Genomic DNA, 19,072 nt, shown 5'->3' with positions numbered 1-19,072 from the left:
GAAGACTGGCCCTGGATCTAACATGTAACTGTAGAATGATCTAGAATGATTATGGGTAGGGCTGAAGGGCTGGGCAGGAGAGGAAAATTCTCTAAGGCCAAACTAAAGAAAGGGGTTCTGCAGAACCAAAGTTTAACACAGCCCCGCAGATTAGCATTAAGGCCACTTCCTTGATAATTATGCCCTTTGGGGCCACCAGCCCAGTCTTGACATCAAAGACAGCCCTGAAGCATGAGCTACAAGGGCCGCCTGGGGGAAGCTCCCTGTCTCCAGCTCCTAAGCACAGAAACCAGTTAGCCTTCCTTCTCTCCTGTCTGATCTGGTCTTCTCCCCAGCCCACGCCCAGCCTAAAGTCCTTATTCCTTGCCTCTGTCCATGCCGTTCCCCAGATTCCTCTAGAATTCTTCCAGCCATACATTCACCTACTCACTGATCATTTAGTGAGCTTTTATTTACCCTGAGCACAGAAAGTGGGGACGTGTGGATGAGAACAATCCAGCTCTGGCCCGTGGGAACTGCAGTTGTGTGGGGAACGCAGACTCCATTCCATACCAGAAACACACACCACCGCAGCCAACAGCAAGCGCAAATGCTCTCTTCCACCTAATAATCGCTATAACTTGTCGTCAGCAAGTGTCGGGCAGTGTCCTAGACATTGTTCACATATTGATTCATTCAATTCTTACTTGAACCCTATGCGCCCATTTTACAGGTGGGGAAACTGAAGGGGTAACTGACTTGCCCAGACAGTAAGCAACCGATCGAGTCTTAAATCCAGATAGCCTGGTCCTAGATTCTAGGCTCTTAATCACCACACTGCACTTGTTTCCATGAAGCTTCCCCTACATCGACTTGTCCTCCTTCCTAACGCCAAAACCCTCATTGCCTACAGCACACATTTAAAGCCCCCACTGTAGCCAGGGTAACGTTTTATTGGATACATTTATGTGGTGGGGGAGGCACTTCTGTGTGGAGTTAAGCACACAGGTTGAAAAAACAGACTCTGGTTCCAGCCCCAGCTTCTGCTTAGTGTGATCCTGAAGGTACTTTACTTCTTTGAGCCTCAGTTTCCTCTTCTGTAAAGTGGAGAAGAGGAAACACATTTATGGACTTTTTATGATGATAAAATGAGACCCTGTATGGAAGTTGCTGAACCCAGTGCCTGGGATATAGTAAGCACCCCCCAAATTTTAATGCAATAATTATTATTACTTAATGGACGTAATGCTTAGTCCATAAACTCAAGTATATGAGAAATACCACATTTCTTTATGTTTGTTAAGTCACCTTAAATCTGACTCTGCTAGATAGGCAGGAGATTGTCCCCTTCATCACTGGGGCTTCTCCCATGGTATACCAAGGTCCAGGGTCCCTCCAGTCCTCACCAGCCCATGGTCCCTGCCTGAATAATTGCTGCACCTCTTGGGCTGTGCACCTCATGACTCATTTGAACACAAGAACCCTGGCTGAGTCCCAGACCCTGCAGGGCCCCACACAGCCACCCCTGTGGGGTCCAACAGCTTCTTCTGGCTGCATCCACGGAGCAGCCTTCAGCACAATCTCCATCCTCGGCATCCTTTCGTCTCCTCTTTGTTCTTTGCCCTCAGAGGCTCTCCTCCCCAGACAAAACACCCATCCTAACCTTTGCTATTAGCCTATGGTTTTACAAAAGACAGGAGGAGCAGCTGTCTTCCAGGAGCTTCAAATTCCCATCCTGCTACAAGCTCTGAAGTCAGGGGAAATAATGGCCTGGCCATCTGCTTGGAACTGAGAGAAGCAAAAAGTACTGAGAGTAAAAGGCAAATTAATGTCTCAAAGAAAATCTCCTGCTGCATCAGCTGTCAACACGCCAAAGCATGGTTCTCGTCCTAGGTACACATCAGAACCACCTAGCGAGCATTCAAAAAGCTGATGCCCAGGCCCTGCTCCTGGAAGAGTCTGAGTCAGTTGATTTGGGGCTAAGCATTGGTGTTTCTAAAGGAGCTCCTTGGGAATTTAAGCGGAGAGCGGGCTTAAAAACCCCTGTTTTAAAGTTTCCATGAATAGAAGTCTTATCTTCCCCAGCTAAACTGTCAACCTTGAGGAACAAGAATCATTTCATACAATCAGTTATGGAACCTTACTGCTGAAGGGGCACTCAGAGATCATCTGGTCAAGTTCCTCTAATTTACAACAAGGAAAACAAAAATCCTCGGTAGAGAGGAGGAAAAAGCAGCAGAACCCCTGCAATGTGCGGAGATGAAGAAATGGGTGGTGGAAAAATCCCACAGTTTTGTAAATGTAGGCCTAGAGGTATTTTAAGGAGTTGAGGTCCTCTCTTGGGACTTCCAGACCTACTTTCCTGTGGGAGACACAACCCCACAGAGGTAAAAGGAACCAATAATGAGGGATTTGCAATCACAGCAGCTGTAATGAGATGAACCTGCAGCATGGTATGAACTCCGCCTCCCAACATCAGCCTCAAAGCGAGGCCAGCTAGAATTCCGATGGAGTCTTTAGCCAACTCATGCAAGAAGGAAAAAAGTCCCTATACACATGCTTCCTGAAGTCGGGTCTCCAAGGATGCAGCGCTCACTGTTTTAGTCACATGACGCGGGAACACAGACCATAAACCCGCCTCTCATCCCTCCTCCCCTCGCCACCTTTCACAGGTAAGGTGCTTCCAGCCTTGCCTCCCATTCCTCAGGGCTGGGCCAAGCAAAACCCCAGCGGTCAGGAAGGCTGGGGCCTCCAGTGCACCCGGTGTCTGATGGGACCCTCACACACTCAGCCAAGGCCACTAGCGTGTGGGTCTTCAACACCCCAGGCAGAGACGTGCCAGACCAAGACCAAAGACATTTTTTTGCTGAAGCATCACCAGAACAATAACAAATCGCTCCCCAGAGCCAATCTCAAGATCTTGTTGAGCTCAACAACCAACTTAGGCACCTTTACTTTCCCTGCTCCCCACAGAGGCAGCACCTCTGTCTGCCACAGCCCTGGGACGCTTCTTACCTGGGATGATGGAGACTGTGTCTTTCTCCCATGACACAACGCTAACGTATTCCTGCACTGAAGAGGGGATGAGGCACTTGAAGACAGCCACGTTGCCACGCATTGACCTTTGATCCTCCACCCGGACGGTGTAGGGTTCCCTGAAAACTGCAGAGAGATTGGCAGTGGGGAAGAGAAGAGTGTCACAAGGATGTGGTGGGAGTCCCCTGAAAGGAACGGGGAGTCAGTTCAACTCCCTCCGCTCCTTCAGCCTCACCTTCCTCACTTCTTCCTTCCCTCCTCCCGCCTAGCCAGCCCAGAAGCTCCTGCCATAATCTCGTTCTTGTCTGCACAATTCCTCCATCAACCTCCTCCCTATCCTACTGGTCAGCCTCTTCTCCCTCAAAAATATCTGGCCTCTCTCTCTGCAAGACCATCCATCCAAATCCCAAACGTTCCCATTTCGGAATTAGCAAATCGTATTAGATTGTAAGAGCCTTGAAGGCAGCATTTAAGCCTTTCAATGTTATATTCACCAAGGGGATGTGCAGGTAATAAGGAAATATGCTAGAATTCCGCTAAGAAAACCAAACCGGATTTCCTGCATTTTTCCTGGACCCAGGGTGGAGATTATTTTGGACATGGTGACCACAATGCGCCTAAACAAAACCAGTGACACATGCTCTTAACAACTGAGTTTTGGGCTCCTTCAACGTAAACGGCAGCCTGGGAAATGTAGTTCAGATCCTGAGCTTACAAAGACAAAGGGAGAGAATGTTCGGAACTGTGATTGTCTCTGAGCACACAGAACCCCAGAGACATGGACACGGTCTCCAAGCTCCTCCAAAACAGAGCATCCTTGCTGCTTCCTCCTTGCATCTGACCCTGGCTGCAGCCTCCCCGACTCCCAGCCTTGCCCCTGCTTTCAGAACCACCCCTTCCCCCACAGCGCCCACCTCCTGCTTCGGCTGGCTTCTGGGGCACTGCCATCTGCAGCTGCTGTATGTGTCTGGCCCTACAGGCAGGCGGACCCAGCCTTAGGAATGGGACCCGTGCCTTGTCCTCCTCTGCTTGGGCTCTCCCAGGCCTCACTTGTTCCTTCCACTCCCTTCTCTGCCAAGCAAACCTGGAACATCCAGCGCCCTGCTGCCTCCTGACCTTGTCCCTCAGCAGGCACCTGGGCAGCATGCCCTCCTTCTCTCCCTGCCATGGTTGCCAAGGTGACACTTAGGGCCCTGGCAACCCATCCCCCCCCCCCCCCCCGGCTGTGCACCTGCAGCCCCTCTGGCATCATCAAGAGTTTCTTAATTGATGGTGTTTCCAGTCAGTCTGGCCCTCCTTGGCCCTCCCTTAGCCTTTATTCTCTCCCCTTCTCCAAGTTGTAGCTGCGATGGGGAGGAGATGTGGTTGAGGTGGAAGAAAGGAAGAGAGGAGAGGCACTGGTGGCTCTGGGGGCCTGTGGTCCAGCCTTTCCATGGGTTTGGGTAGGGCCCTGCCTCCAGATATGGGAGAGCACAGAGGAAAACAAGGGAAACGAACCCTGTAGGGAAGCGGGCTGGTGGAGTGGAAAGGGGCGGCTGGGGTGCTCGCCGCCCGTGATGTCCCAGGAAGTCAGCAGAGGTTAATGGTTAACAGCATCTAACAAGCGGGCCCTGCCTCCTCCACTGGCCAGCTGTGTGGTCCTGGACAAGGTTTGGTTAACCTTCTGGAGCCTCAGTTTCCTCATTTGTAAAAGGAAATCACCGTAAGAGCCACGTATGAAAGATCCACTACGAGGAAAGCACTTTGACAATCTCACTTTTCACGATAGCTGCAACTCTGTGACTAACTGGCTATGTGCCCTTGGACAAGAGACTTCACCTCTCTTTGTCTTAATCTCTTCATTTGTAAAAAGACGTTTATAGAGTTACTGTGAAAACTGCATCCTAACCTAATGAGGGGCAGGTGACCCAAAACATGGTTCCTTCTGCTTAGCCCAATCCTCCGTGCTATAGAGGCCGGAGCTGGGCTCCAAACCCAGGCCTCAGGGCTCCTAGCCCAGCACTTGGTGTTGCATGAGGGGTTGAGCAGTGGGAAGGATCCGCTCCTAGAAGGAGTCCATGGGGAGCCCAGGAGAAACTCTGAGCATATCTCTGGGTTCTAAGAGCTCATGGTCTAGCCCCAAATAAACAGATGGAATGAAGCAGAGCTCTCACCCACCTCGCCCCTGCACACTCCCATTCCCAGCTACTTTAAGCCTTGCTCTTATGAGAGGTGTCCCTAAGGCAAAAGAACCCAAGAAGTCAGAGCGGGTCTGTCACCACATACTAGTTGGGACGCCTTTCCCAGAACCACTCTCCTTGGTTGGCCCAACACAGTCCCTGGAAAAGAAGGCGTGCCCTAGGCCTGGCATCCTTACAGCAGGCTGGCTCTCTAAATTGAAAACCATTCCCAAAACTTCACTGCTTTATAATGAATCTGAGACCCACCTTACCACTGATTATAACACACCAATGTATCCTGGTGTCCTAGTGAAGAATGGCTGATCTAAGCTGTCCCCTTGGCCTCCTGACCTAATCCAGAGAAATGGGACTTTTTTTCTTAAAATAGACTACCTGAGAAACCCTACCTCCTTGCCCCCATCTACTCTTCCAAAGACCAAAATCCTTCACTGCTAAAAGTCTTCCATCATGAATTTTACCAAAATGCTTTTTTACACGAGATATGTTATACTCATCCTCTCAGCAGTACGATGGACAAAGAAAGTGTGGTCTCATTGCATGACAGGACACTAGACAGCTGTGAGAACAGATGACCTCCCACCACACACAACAGTAGGCGTAAATCCCACAAGCAGAATAGTGAGCAAAAGGGCCTAGACAATACATTCCGTCGGGCTCCATTTGTATGCAGTTCATGCATAAGCAAAATATCTGTATCTGTATTGTTAGAGATCAGGATAGTGGTCACTCTTAGGGGAGCAGTCTATGAAAAGAAGCTTGAGGAAGGCTTCTAAGGTGCTGATGTATTTCTCAATCTGAGAGTTAGTTGAATTTTGTAAAATTTCATCAAGCTGCATACTTACAATGTGTGCACTTTCCTTTATATATTATATTTCAATGAAAGACTTCAAGGCAACATCACTGCAGGCTTTCTATAAGTCAAGGGCTGACATGAGCACCTCATTTAAATGAGCATCATCTCATTTAACCATCATGTGTAGTGATATAGAGATAGGTACTTGTGTCCACTTTGCAGATGAGAAAACTGAGGTTTAAAAAGGTGTCTCTTACGCCTATGGACACACAGCAAGTGGTATAACTAAGATTCAAAAGAGAACAACAAAACGGTTCTTAAGTGACTGACTTCTTGCAAGCCCCCCGAGCACGTCACACACATATCCTCAGAATGACGGCACAGTCTCCCCTGTCCCACTGGGGCAGCAGGCGTCTCGTCCCTTACCTGCTTTGACGCGGATGTTGGGGCTCCGGATCTTGCCGGCAGCGTTCTCCGCGGTGCAGAAGTAGTCATTGTCGTGGATAAAGCTATTGAAGGCGGAGGGGGAGAAGGGGTAGAGCTGCAGCGTCCCGTTGGCGTGGACGTGCCGGATGTGCGGCACGTCGTAGATGTCGTCCCCCGTGGCCAGGTACCATCGAAGGGCCGCGCTGGGGGAGCCTGCGGCCGGGCAGGGCACCACCACCCCCACGGAGCTGGAAAAGGTCACCTGCTGCAAGGAGTCATTTACAAAGTAGAGGCTGGTGCCGACATCGTCAGGGCGGGCTGCAGAGGAGGCAAGGGGAGAGACTTGGTTAGCTTGGGCTCCGATAATACCCATATAAGCCACCAAGGCTTTCAACAGCCCAGGCACTCATTCACCAGACCTTCAAGCATCAGTCATTCAATAAGCACTTATTGAGCACTGACTACATACCAGGCACTGGCAAAGGTGAATCAGAGACAGTTCCCCATCTACAGAAAATCCCAGCCTTCCGGCGTGGTGGCTTACGGCCTGTAATCCCAGCACTTTGGGAGGCCAAAGTGCGTGGATCGCCTGAGGTCCTGAGCAGCTGGGACTACAGGTGCGCAAGCCTGGCTAATACAAAAATTAGCCTGTAGTCCCAGCTGCTCAGGAGGCTGAGGCAGGAAAATCACTTGAACCTGTGAGTTTGAGGTTGCAGTGAGCAGAGATCTTGCCACTGCACTCCAGCTTGGGCAACAGAGCAAGACTCTGTCTCAAAAAAAGAGAGAGAGAGAGAAAGAGAAAAAAAGAGAGAGAGAGAGAGAAAGAAAGAAAATCCCAGCCTTGCACAGGAATGACCAAAGTTACAAGTTTCATCCTCTTTGCCAAGCCAAGTCCACCTGGAGAGGCTGCCACTCACCCTGTGTTGAAGGGTCCAAAGTCATGACCATGACATCCACACATTGGGAGAAACATTGAAATGCTTAGGTTAAAAAAAATAGTTACTGAGCACTATTGTATATGCAGGCAAGTTTATACTCATGGCCTCTGTTCATTTGCACAGCTCTTTGAAGAGATGGTATCACCCCCTTTATAAATCACCCATGTTATAAGCTGAGAAGAGTTATGGAATTTGTTCAGAATGACACAGCTAAGTTACAGAACTAAAATGTGAACCCACTGCTTCTAGAGAGGACTTTAGTGTTCTTTCTACCATTCCGCAGATGAAAGTTGTAAAAGGTCTCAAAACCACGCTTGAGATAAATGGCTACAGGAGCCGGGATGCTCCCTGGAAGATGGAAGACTGCAGGAAGGAGACCTTGAGAGCCGATTTGGGAAATGCGTTGTCACAGAGGACGGAACGAGGACCAGCAGTAGAGTGGGTTTAAGATTTAGACTCAGGGCAAAAGATCTAGCTTCTAAACCCAGCCCTGACACCATGTGATTGTGCAATTCCCTTCCCCACTCAGATCGTCTGCTCCTTCACTTGGAGAGTGGAGGGAGAAGATGGGCAAGACGGCAAAGACCACTTCCATCTCTGACATGGTGCCATTCCAACCCTCATCCACAAGGGAGAATGTTCTAATGATTACGGCTGGCAGCAGAAGGGCCACCTGACTGGGAGGACTGGCCATCTGTTCCTCTTAACCCATCGTCAGGCCTAGATATTTCCTGTTTTTATCCCAGCAGCCCTGAATGTTGGAATCAAGGGGTGCTCCCTCCTGAGGAGCCTGCTCCTTTAAGAAATCCACCTCCCAGCAAGTGGACACCAACTCAGAGGAAGAGAGGGCCGGGTCCCAGGTCTCCAGCTGGAAGCCACACCCTCTCCACCAGAAAGATCAAGGAGCAAACAAACCACTCCGCTGCTTGTTTAAAGACTGTTGCAGGGGACCCAACTTGACCTCAATTTCCACAACTTTATAGGATGGGGGAGGGCCCACACCCGGCAGTAGTAATATTCTTGGCTTAACTCTGAGCCGAGCCTCTGGGGAAAATATACCAGGCAGCTCGTTGAGGAAGGCCATTAAGTCTCATTGGTCAGAGCAATTCACATCGTCTCATAAAAAGCGGTGATGAAGCCATTAGCAGACGTGCTGGAAAACACATTCGTGGACTTCTTGCTGCGGTGTCAGGAGCGTCCTCTTAGCAGCAAATGCATTTGCTGTCCCCACCGGGCACTGCACTCATAGCAGCTGAACGGCATTTTCTTGGAGAGGGGAGCCACATGGCCTTGCCATTCTCTTCCTCATGCTGCCTCCTTTGTGACAGTCACAAAGCTGTTGTTGGAGCAAGTCTTGTCTGCACAGGACCCTCAGAAGCTCTGGAAGCATACCCAACTTGCCATGGCAAGGGTGTTCCCCAAGAACATGAAATCATGCCATTTCACCAGGCAGCAAACTGAGGCTCAGGAGGTTTCTCGTAGAATCCACACTTAGCAGGTCCCACTTTCAAGACTCTGCTCACTTTCTGGAAGGCTTCCTTACTGACATCCATTCAGCAAACATTTGTTAAGCATCTTCTACGTGCCACGCACTGCTGTTAGGGACTTTACTTATATGGCTTCTTTTAATTCTCCCAACAACATTAAAAGAGATACTGTTAGTATCCCAGTGCACAGATGAGGAAACCAAGACACTGAGAGATCAAAGGAACGTACCCAAGACCACATAATCAGTAAGTGAGGGCACTGGGATGCAGACTTGGGCAGACTGACCTAGAGTCACTGTCTTAACCATTCTGTGATGTATGACCACAGAGTAACCACTGCGGTAATGAAGAGGGGACTTTCACCTCCCTCAGAAACAACCTGGCCACCAATTTCCATTTTCAACTGGCCAAGAACACACGTGGGCACACACCCATATGTGTATATACACGACACACACACTCCTCCTAGGAGCGGTGTCTGTTGGATTCTGGGCATTCCAGACACTACTTAGCTTTTGGGAGCAGGGACATTGCTCCGGGGCCCTGGGTGTTTCCTGAGACAACCTCATTAATCAGGCACTCTCACCCTGGCAGCTTCATGGATTTGGAAGCCAAAATCCATCACGGTACAAAAAGACTCTATATTGTGCCTGCAAATGGATTTAGGAAGCCAAGAGAATCCCTGACAGGGAGGAATTTAGGAATTGATTCATGGGAGAAGGTAAGTAAATTCTTAAGGCTAAGTACGATGTAGCCCTCTGTGATGATACCGCCAGCAATAGTAATAGCCACAATCGGCTTCATTGTCAACTACAGGCCAGGCTCTGTGCCAGGTTCATTCTAGATACTGTATTTATATTATACAGATATTACATTTAACCCTCATAACTCCCTCGGGGTGTTATTATTATTATTTCCATTTTACAGATAAGGAAATTAGGACTCTGAGAAGTTCACTAAGTTCCCCAAAGTGATATGATGTGCAAATGCTGGAGCTGAGGCTAGAACCCAGCTTTGCCTCACCTTAGAGCTGGGGGATGCACCTGCCAGTCTACTGCAGAAACACCATGGAAGACAAGTTGAACCACAGACTATGGTTTTTCAGGCCGGGTACCCTTCCCACCCCTTCCTCCAGCCCAACCCCATTCCAAACACACATTCCCACTCTCCTTCTCTCCTGACTGGAAATCCATTCCACTGTCCCTCCTCCTGAGGCAGCCCTTTCCCCAAGCCCCCTTTGCTCCCTCCAGGAGCATCAAGCACCAGGACAACAGCCTTCCTGCATTCCGGGGCTTCAGATCTTGCTGGAGCCAAGGACACAAGGTTCCCAGCAACTACAAATGGGTAGATTTAATTGATGAATTGACTGGGATTGTCCAGCCACCTGTCAGGGCTGATAAAAAGGCAGATTTATAGCAAAAGGCAAGGAGCCTCATATTTCTCCACCCTGGGATGTGAGCTTCTGTCTTCTGAGTCTGGGGGAGCAAGGGAGGATTAGACATACCATTCATTCTGCGTACAGCTCTGACAGTGCATTGCCATTATGAAACATCACCCTCAGATGTAAAACAATAGCATTTTGCACTTACATTGGGTTCATATTTTACCATCACAAGGCACCTGTCAGCTCAGAATGCAGAAACCCTTAAATAAACATTAATTTAGCCTCACCCTACCTGCCAAGAGAAGGGAGCGAGCAAATACATAAAGAGGAAACTGAGGCACTGACCAGCAAATATCTCAAATCTCTGCTATGTACCACGCTGAAGGCTGGGCAAAAGGGCAGCAGGTGAGTGGCCATAGAAGCAATGGGTGTGCTCAGAACTCCTGGGACAGAAGGGGGAGTGGTAGAGCCTGATGTCCTCACTCTGGCCTCATAGAGTCTGGTATGGTCTCTACAGCAGGTGCTTTCCCAACCTTCTCAGATTTATTTGAATCTTCAGAGCAGTGACAAAGCCCAAGCAAGCTCCCAGAGGAGCTCCCCCTCTCCCCTCCCCTCCCCTTCCTTCCCTTCCCTTTTCTTTCCCTTCCCCTCCCCAACTTCCTCCCCCTTCCCCTCCCCTCCCCTGCTGAAATCTGATGGTCCATGGGTTCACCCCTTACCTGCTGTGTGACCTCAGGCAAGCTACTTAGCCCTTCTGAGCCTCCTTTATAAAAGGGTAGGATGTAATTGGACCATCTTAGCTACCCCCCAGGGCTGCCAAGAGGGTGTAATGGAATGGGGCAGTTCAGTTCTTGATTCCCCATGAGGATATACTTATATGAGAGATGGGGATTGTTCACTCTCCCCCTGGAGTCAAGGGTGCCTAAGGTGACTGCAGGGATGACAGGGCACAGCTCCACCCTGCAGCTGTGCAGAATTCCAAGCCCTCTCCAAACCCGACTTCCTCTTGGCTGACTGCTGCACCCTTCGGTGTCCTCCTTCCCCAGTCATTTCTCATCCAGGGACCAGAGAAGACGTTCATCGCCTCAGCAGATATTTACCAAGCACCAGCCACGCGCTGCACCGCAATATCCCAGGTATGGTGGGAGGCGTCAAAGACAAGGAGAATGGCTCCACCTTCCAGGAGCTTGTAAAGGAGATGGGGAACAGGAAAGGGGGGTTAAACAGTAGCACCAGGCCGTGTGTGAGGTGGGCCAAAAGCCAAGAGCCATGGGGAGGGAAGGGGAAAGCTATTCAGCAGCCAGAGAAAAAGCACTGGGAAGCGGTAGGAGCTGAGCTGAGCCGGAAGACCGGGATAGGTGAGACGACAAGAGGCACTCCCAGAAAAGACAGCCCAATAACTGTGGGTGAGGCATGCATGTTGGGGGACCCTGTGGGAACCTTGCAGGCTGGAGCACTGGGTGGGCTCATGGAGAACAGGCAAAACCAGCTGGATGGAGGAGTTTGGCCCTCAGAGGTCAAACACAGTGGGTGATCGAAGACAGTGGGGATATGGGGAGGTTTGCAAGCTTGGGGAAGCCAGATTTGGGGTGTCTAGCAGTCCCTGAGAGTGGCACCTGAGGTTATCCAAGTCCTTGTAGTCCTTATGTCTAACTTCAGTGGCATTGTGTCTGGACATCCATTTCCCTAAAGTCTTATGGGCCTAATGCTGCAGAGTCCTCAAAAGAAAGGAGACTAACATTTATGGAGCAACTTCTCTGTGCCAGGCACTAGCCTGGGGCATGTAATCCTCACACAAAGGTATGAGGTGGAGGGCCCGTTAGTCTCATTTTATGGGTGAGGAAAAGGAGGCTGAAGGAGTTGATATCTTCTCCAAGATCCTACAACCAGGAAGAGACGGAGTCAAAATTCAGCTCCAAACCCGACCTTTTTCCATCACATCATCGAGTTCAAAGCGTGGGCCCTGATGAAGTTTCTCCCTCTGTCTTCCTTCCAGGCTGGTCCCAATTTGGAAAGCAAATCCCCTGACAGAGACTCCTCCTTTCCCCTCCAATCCCAGCCACTCCCCGAAGCTCTTTCTTCCCTCTGCAGATGGAACCAGGCATGTTTACCGAGAGAATGAAGAGGAGTGGAATACTTCATAAATAAAGAGAGAGACACTCAGATCAACAGCAAAGCCTCTTCTGGTCAAAGGGGGAAATGGATTTTTAATGGAAAATGGAAGTTATGGGCTTGGTTGTCATGTGACAGACGCCCAGACTTAAACCCATTTAATCTTCTCTGCCGTTTAACATTGCGCGCCACCCCGATGCTGTGTTTCATAAAACAGGCTCCAAATTGCTAGGAGATTAGAAGTGTGGAAATAGCACAGCAATATTTTTAAACCAGAAATCGTCCCCAGGCATTTGAGCTGCCTGCCCCCAGGGTCACTGCTGAAACCTAAGTATCCACTGCATCGAGTCACTCCTTCGCCCTCCACCACTTGGGCATCAGGATTAGTTTGGCAAAGGGAACTCGAGCCCCTTGTATGCGACCCCCGGGGGCTCCCACCCCACCTGCCTGTGTGGGCCAGGGGTGTCTGGCTGTAGTTGGAGAAGTGGGCTGACTGAGTTTGCTCTGAGGTGCACATTGAATGACCCCCATGTCATCATCTGTAATCAGCGTAAAGGACAACCCGACGGACTGAAATATTAACGCCTTGCCACCTCCACAGGGAGATGAGTCATTTTGTTCTCTTCCCTTACAATATTTACTCTTCTCATTCACTGGACTTTCATCCAGGAGTATCTGCCAGCACAGGGCCCCTGCAACACCCCCTCAGAGACAGGCAAGATCCCTCAGAGGCAGCCTCACAAGGGCATGGCAAACATTTGTAGGAGACAGTGGTAGATCTTCAGGGAAGCAGGGAGCAGGAGATGGGAGGAACGGTCAGGGCCCAGGGGGCAGTAGGTATCCTCTCCCCTGAAGGACCATTAGCTCTCTGAGGCAGTGACTGTCTCGGCCACCACTCTGTCTCCTGGGCACGCACTGGGCACTCAGCACAGTGGTGAAAAGCCCACCCTCTGGTGCCAGGCTCCCTGGGTTTGAATCCCTACTCTGTCACTTACAAGCAGTGTTTGTAACCCCAGGCAAGATTGCCTTGCCTTTCTGTGCCTTGGTTTCCCCATCTATACAAAGGAGGTGACAAAATCTACCTCAAGGGTTGTTATGGTTGGATGAGTTAATATATATATGAAAAGCTTGGGACAGTTTCTGGTGTATGTCAGTGCCTGGTATCACCTAAGTATTTGTGGCTGCTGCCGCGAGCATTATCATTATAGCAGGCAGGCGATAAGTATTTGTGGGAAAAGTGAATCCTTGAGCAACAAATATTTACTGCCCGGCTATGATGATAACCATAATAACTCAACACTGTGGTTCTCAAACATCAATATGCATGAGAATCACCTGGAGAGCTTGTTAAAAATGCAGAGTCTTAGATAACAGAGTCACCAAGTCTGTCGTAGGGCCAGAAATTCTGAGACGGGTGTCCTCTGTCCATACTCAGAGTGACAGTCCTTTGGAAAAGTCAATTTGCCATCCTGGATTTCTATATTTCCTTTCCCAACAACAGACAGTTGTCATCTGCTTGGCTGACAAGACCTTATCACCACATTAATTAACTTAATTTGGCCATCAAGTTAATAAAACCATAGTGGTAGAATCAATAGCAACAGAGCATTGCAATAGCCACACAGTTTTGCTAACTCCCAAGCCTTATGCAGAGTTCTTCATGCAGATGTGAGCTGGAGTGGTTTCTCGGATTGATTTGCAAGGTTGATTACTGCACTGTACTTCCACACAAAGATTTTCACGGGAGATGTATTATGTGCCTTCACTCTGCTTGTTCTCATCCCAGAGCTGGGAAAATTGGATACAGAGAGGATCAAGCAGTGGAGTGATCCTCTGAACAGCTCACCCACCAAGTCCATTCAAAACCCTGAGGAGGACCAGCCAGACGGTGTCTTGCTGCTTCACCAAAAACCCTTTATGTTACATTTGCATCTTGGAAATAGTCTGAGCCCCAACCCTGGGAAGGAGAGGGTTGAGTCTCCCAGACAGCACCAGAGCATCTACCAGGCAGGCTGAGTCGGTATGGTCCTTGGACAAGAGGGAACCTGGGCCAAGTCCCATGCTCTCTGCATTTCTTTCTTTCTTTCTTTCTCTTTCTCTCTTTCTCTTTCTTTCTTTCTCCCTTCCTTCCCTTCCTTCCCTTCCTTCCCTTCCTTCCTTTTTGAGAGGAGTCTCATTCTGTCACCCAGGCTGGAGTGCAGTGACACCATCTTGGCTCACTGCAGCCTCCACCTCCTGGGTTCAAGTGATTCTCCTGCCTCAGCCTCCCGAGTAGCTGAGATTACAGGTGCCTGCCACCACACATGGCTAATTTTTTGTATTTTTAGTAGAGACGGGATTTCGCCATGTTGGGCAGGCTGGTCTCAAACTCCTGACCTCAAGTGATCTGCCTGCCTTGGCCTCCCAAAGTGCTGGGATTACAGGCATGAGCCACTGCACCTGTTCCCATCATTTCTTTTTAGCATTTATTTTGTGCCAGGCATGGTGGGAAGCCTTTTTCTTGCATTATTGCACATTTAATTCTTACAACAACCCTTGGATGTAGCTACTGCTCAAGACCCCATTTTACAGATAGGAAGACATGATCTTAGGTCAGATAATTCCCTGGTGTTCCACAGCTCATAGTCGCAGAGCTGCATTTCACATCTTTCTGCCCGGATGTGCTGCTCAGCAGGCAGGACAGGCTAGACTCAGACCGTCCCCCGCATGGTGTGAGCACACTGTAGGGGGATTTTCCTGACAAAAGAGAACAATTGGGGTATGACAATTCTGAATTATTTGGAACTCTCCCTGTCATTAGACATTCCATCCCTGCTCCAACTAAACGCCAGCAGCTTCCCACCCTAGTCATTGAGATGGCCCAAGAGTACCCCCCATTTCCAATCCCCATGCAAGGCAGAGCTCAAGTATCCTCCCTGTGTCCATCAGAAACATGGTGGTTTTGGTGTTTGTTTTTAAGATTCTTAGCACAAACATGGCTTCTGTGACCAGCAACCAGAAACCTGCGAGGTCCAGTGAAGACGCAGCTATCCCTCAACCTCCAAGGCCCTGCACCATCCGCTCCGGGAGAAGTTATGAGCAACAGCTGACTGTTGGACAGACTCTTTAATCTTCCAGCCCTTTCTAGACAGGGCCTGTCAAAGGAAGGTCCCTTATGGCCAAAAGTTCTTTCCAGGGAGTCGGCTCAGACAGCACAGTTGTCCCTGGAGAATCCTAGATTTAGATTGTTAATGCTTGAGGGACTTAAGAGATTATTTTGTCCAATCTCCTCCATTCAAGAGGCCTAGAGAGGTGGAGTCATTTACCCCAGGGACACAGTTCACCAGCATCCCGGCTGGGGCTACATTGCTGTCTCCACTGTTCTCTCAATTCTGGCCAGAAAACTGCTGTCAGAAAACTGACCATTGTAGAACTTGGGAGCACCACGAAGCACCGAAACAATGTCATGCGAGGGTGCATCAGAACAACTAGGGATGCTGCGTGTCCACAGGAGGGGCCTCAGATGGTTAAGACATCTGCCTACCATAGTTGCAGGGCTGCCAAGCGGAAGGGGGCTTTGCCTTGCTCTGTGTGGTGACATCAGGACCAGTGTAGAAGTTCCAAGACCACCACAGGGTTTGACCTGTTCTAAGGATGAGCTCAGTAATAGTCAGAGCTGTGTGGCGGGGAATGGGCTGCCTTGCAAGGAAGGAGTCCCTGCTGCTGGAAGTGCTAGTGCAGGGAGAAAAAGATGCTAGGTGGGAAAGCTGTGGAGAGAATCAGCCTCTGATTAGGGGACAGATTCCACATCCTTAAAGATGCCTTCCAACCCTGCAAGACTTTTACCCATGGTGATCACCTGAATCTCCCTCTCCCACCCCCAAAGCAGGGGTCCCATCCTCTCCCATACCCCACGGCTGCTGGAGGGCCCCCCTAGAAGCAAGATGTCCACCAGCCTTGACTCAGCAGAGTTCTCAGGGATTCCAGTGAGTACAGTGACCTTAAATGAGGTCACACAAGATGGGACTGTGCCTACTGCTCTTCCCACAAAAGACTGAATTCCCTGCAGGGAGAATGTCCCTTTGGGGGATTTGGTCCAGAGGACTATGGACCACGCTTGCCTCTAAGAACCTTGGAGGGGAATGAGAGGAGGGAGCAGAGGTAGGCTTCCTCCCACTCCCGCCACCGCTGGGGCCACAGGGGATCTGCCAAGTTTGCTCCAGGAAGACTGTTGCCAGCCTGACTGTGCCTCATCAGCTGTTCCCCATGATGCTGAAAAGCAAAGCTAGGAAAATTCTCCATATGTTGGGGCCCATGGAGGGAGAGACAACCACAAACAGCTGCGAGACCTTCATCGTTCCTGTATGATGAAATGACAGTAATTATGCCTCGCACTTCAGCAGAGCATTTATAAGGCTAAAACGGGTTTGCTGTGGTTTTTACATGTGTGTGTTTATATGTCGCCTCATTTCATACACAGAGCACTGTCACATGATACACATTCTTATGCCCCTCACTTTTATGTATGCACATACACAGTAACAACCGCTCTGTAGGATAGCCAGGACGGGGTAATTTTGTCCCTTTTACAGATTGCGAAATAAAGCCACATGAACCATTAGGCAACTTGCCCAGGTAAGACAGGCGGAGCTTTGGTTTCTAGGTCCATGGACAATGCCCTTTTCAGGACACACACACATACTCTCATCTCTTTAGAATCAGTTTAATGGATATGCAACTAACTAGTATTTGAATAATTGTTGTTAATGAAGATGGTGACCTTGGAAACTGTCAGTGCAAGCATCCTGTAGAGCCAGGGCTCGTGGAGTCGTGCTGGACAGCTGAGTGCACCAGGGGAGTAGCAGCTGGAGTGGCCTGGGTCCCCAAGGCTAATGCCGTTCATGCTAAAGCAGTACCGGACAAACATCTGTTTAACAAGGCACGCAGGCTGTTGAGCCCACAGCCTCCCCAACATGTAGAAGCCCATAGGCCACAGCCTGCCATAGGCAGCACTTGACCTCTGGGTCACATGCTGCTTCCCCGTGACAGACTGGGTCATGGAGGGGGGAGCAGTCCCAAGGTCACAGGCTGCAAGAGTGTTCTCTATATGCAAAACGGCCTGAAAAACAGAGGTTCGTCTCAGCAGGGAGGGACACAGAAATGCATCCAGTGACAGTTATGACGGCTGGCTTTGTGAGGAGAGCTTCCGCAAAGCTTTCTGGCATGAACTCCAGAATAGTTCTTACTCTGGCCAACATGATAGGGATTTAACAACCAATCCCAGCCCTCCTTTGGCAGATACGAGACCAGCCTTTACCTCACCTCCAATCCAAGTCCGGTGCCAGCCTCTGACCTCTTCATTTCCACTGATGACCAGGAGAAGGGAGTGTGCTGGGCCCCCTAGGGACACCCAGGTGCCCACATGGCCTCGGCTTTCTTACTAAGGAGTCCTGCATGCCACCCAGCACGGTGATGCATGGAAGGAGTTGACGCCCCGTCCTGGCCGCTACTCAGTCTTTCTTATTGTTATAAAGTCTAAGCCCGTTGGCTTGGCCAAAAATGTGGCTGATTAATTCAACTGCTTAGGGAAGAATCTGATGATGCATCCTGGAGAAGGGGCAGGGAGAAGAAGGTAGAGGCAGTGCAGAGAAAAAGCAGAGGTCTAGTGTTTATTGAGCACCAGCTATGTTCCGGCTACTCGATATGCATTATCTTCCTTAGTCCCATTTCATAGCTGGAGAAAGTGAGCCTCAGAGAGGCCCAAAGTCACATGGCCGGTAAGTGCAGAGCCAGGATGTGAATGAAAGATTTGTCTTGACTCCAAATTTCTACCACACTAGTGGGTTGCACCCTTTTTTATTTTTCATTCTACTCCAATATATGAAATTAGATAATGAATAAAAGCTCTAGTTGAAAGAATGGCAGTGGGCAGGGAGCAAGTGGTGCTTGAAGCTCTGCCCTCTGGCCCTCCTTCTCTCCGCCTCCATCCATCCCCTGAGGCTCCACCTCACCCCTTAGACCTCCACACCACATCCTTGGGAAACCTCTGTGGGCTCCGGTGGACCAGGCTCCTCCTAGATCAGTAGATGTGCAGAAAAATATCTGGGAAGGCCCATGGTAGTATCTTCTCAGGGCCCTAGAAATGCAGACAAAACCATTCCCAAGGCCACACTCCCACTGCAGCATCCTAACTGGCTCCCTGGGAGGGGCACTCAGCTCTGCAAAGTGCTCACTCCTCAAGCATCACTCCAGGCTCTTGACACACCCGTCCTCAGTGACTGCACTGCCTGTCCTCCCTCTGCCCCGCCAGAACCAACCCACATACCTGAAGCTGCCCTAAGGGAGGTGGAATGCGAAGCCAGTGCTATTCCTCTCATCTCTCTGAAGCCACAACCACCTCCTAGGCTGGGTGTCGACACACCAGGAGGGTGAAAGAACATTCTGCCTCACTTCATACCCCCACCCCATCAGGCACCGCCTCACTACCTGCTGATGACAGCCCTAGGCACCCAGCTTCCTGCATTCCAGCTTCCTGTACCCACCAAGAAGCTAATGTGGGCCCTGAATTTCTATAGCTAGTTCACCCCTCTCTTCACCCTCTTCTTCCTACGGCATAAGAGGAGCAACCCACACCCCAAGTTTGGTCTACCTTAGGCTGTCTCGGTCCATTGCTACCCATCCTACCCCAATATCCCCAGGGCCACTGTCTGCTCTTGGATATGGGCGGTAGGAGCTCTGAGGCTGCCTTGCCAGATGGT

At 50.1% G+C, this 19,072-nt stretch overlaps 1 protein-coding gene across 1 annotated transcript in view; it reads right to left on the bottom strand.

The window, feature by feature from the left end:
* Positions 1 to 19,072, bottom strand: part of DSCAML1 (DS cell adhesion molecule like 1) — a 363,815-nt gene that overhangs the window by 340,440 nt on the left and 4,303 nt on the right. The window contains 2 exon segments of the mRNA XM_032285387.1: positions 2,995 to 3,141; positions 6,415 to 6,732. Coding sequence (XP_032141278.1) covers positions 2,995 to 3,141; positions 6,415 to 6,732 — 465 coding nt within the window.

Source organism: Sapajus apella, unplaced genomic scaffold (assembly GCF_009761245.1).
Source record: "Sapajus apella isolate SASKATOON/1434 unplaced genomic scaffold, GSC_monkey_1.0 scaffold16, whole genome shotgun sequence".
Lineage (NCBI taxonomy): Eukaryota > Metazoa > Chordata > Mammalia > Primates > Cebidae > Sapajus > Sapajus apella.
Note: the sequence above shows the minus strand (reverse complement) of the source record. Positions and strands in the feature narration are given on the sequence as shown.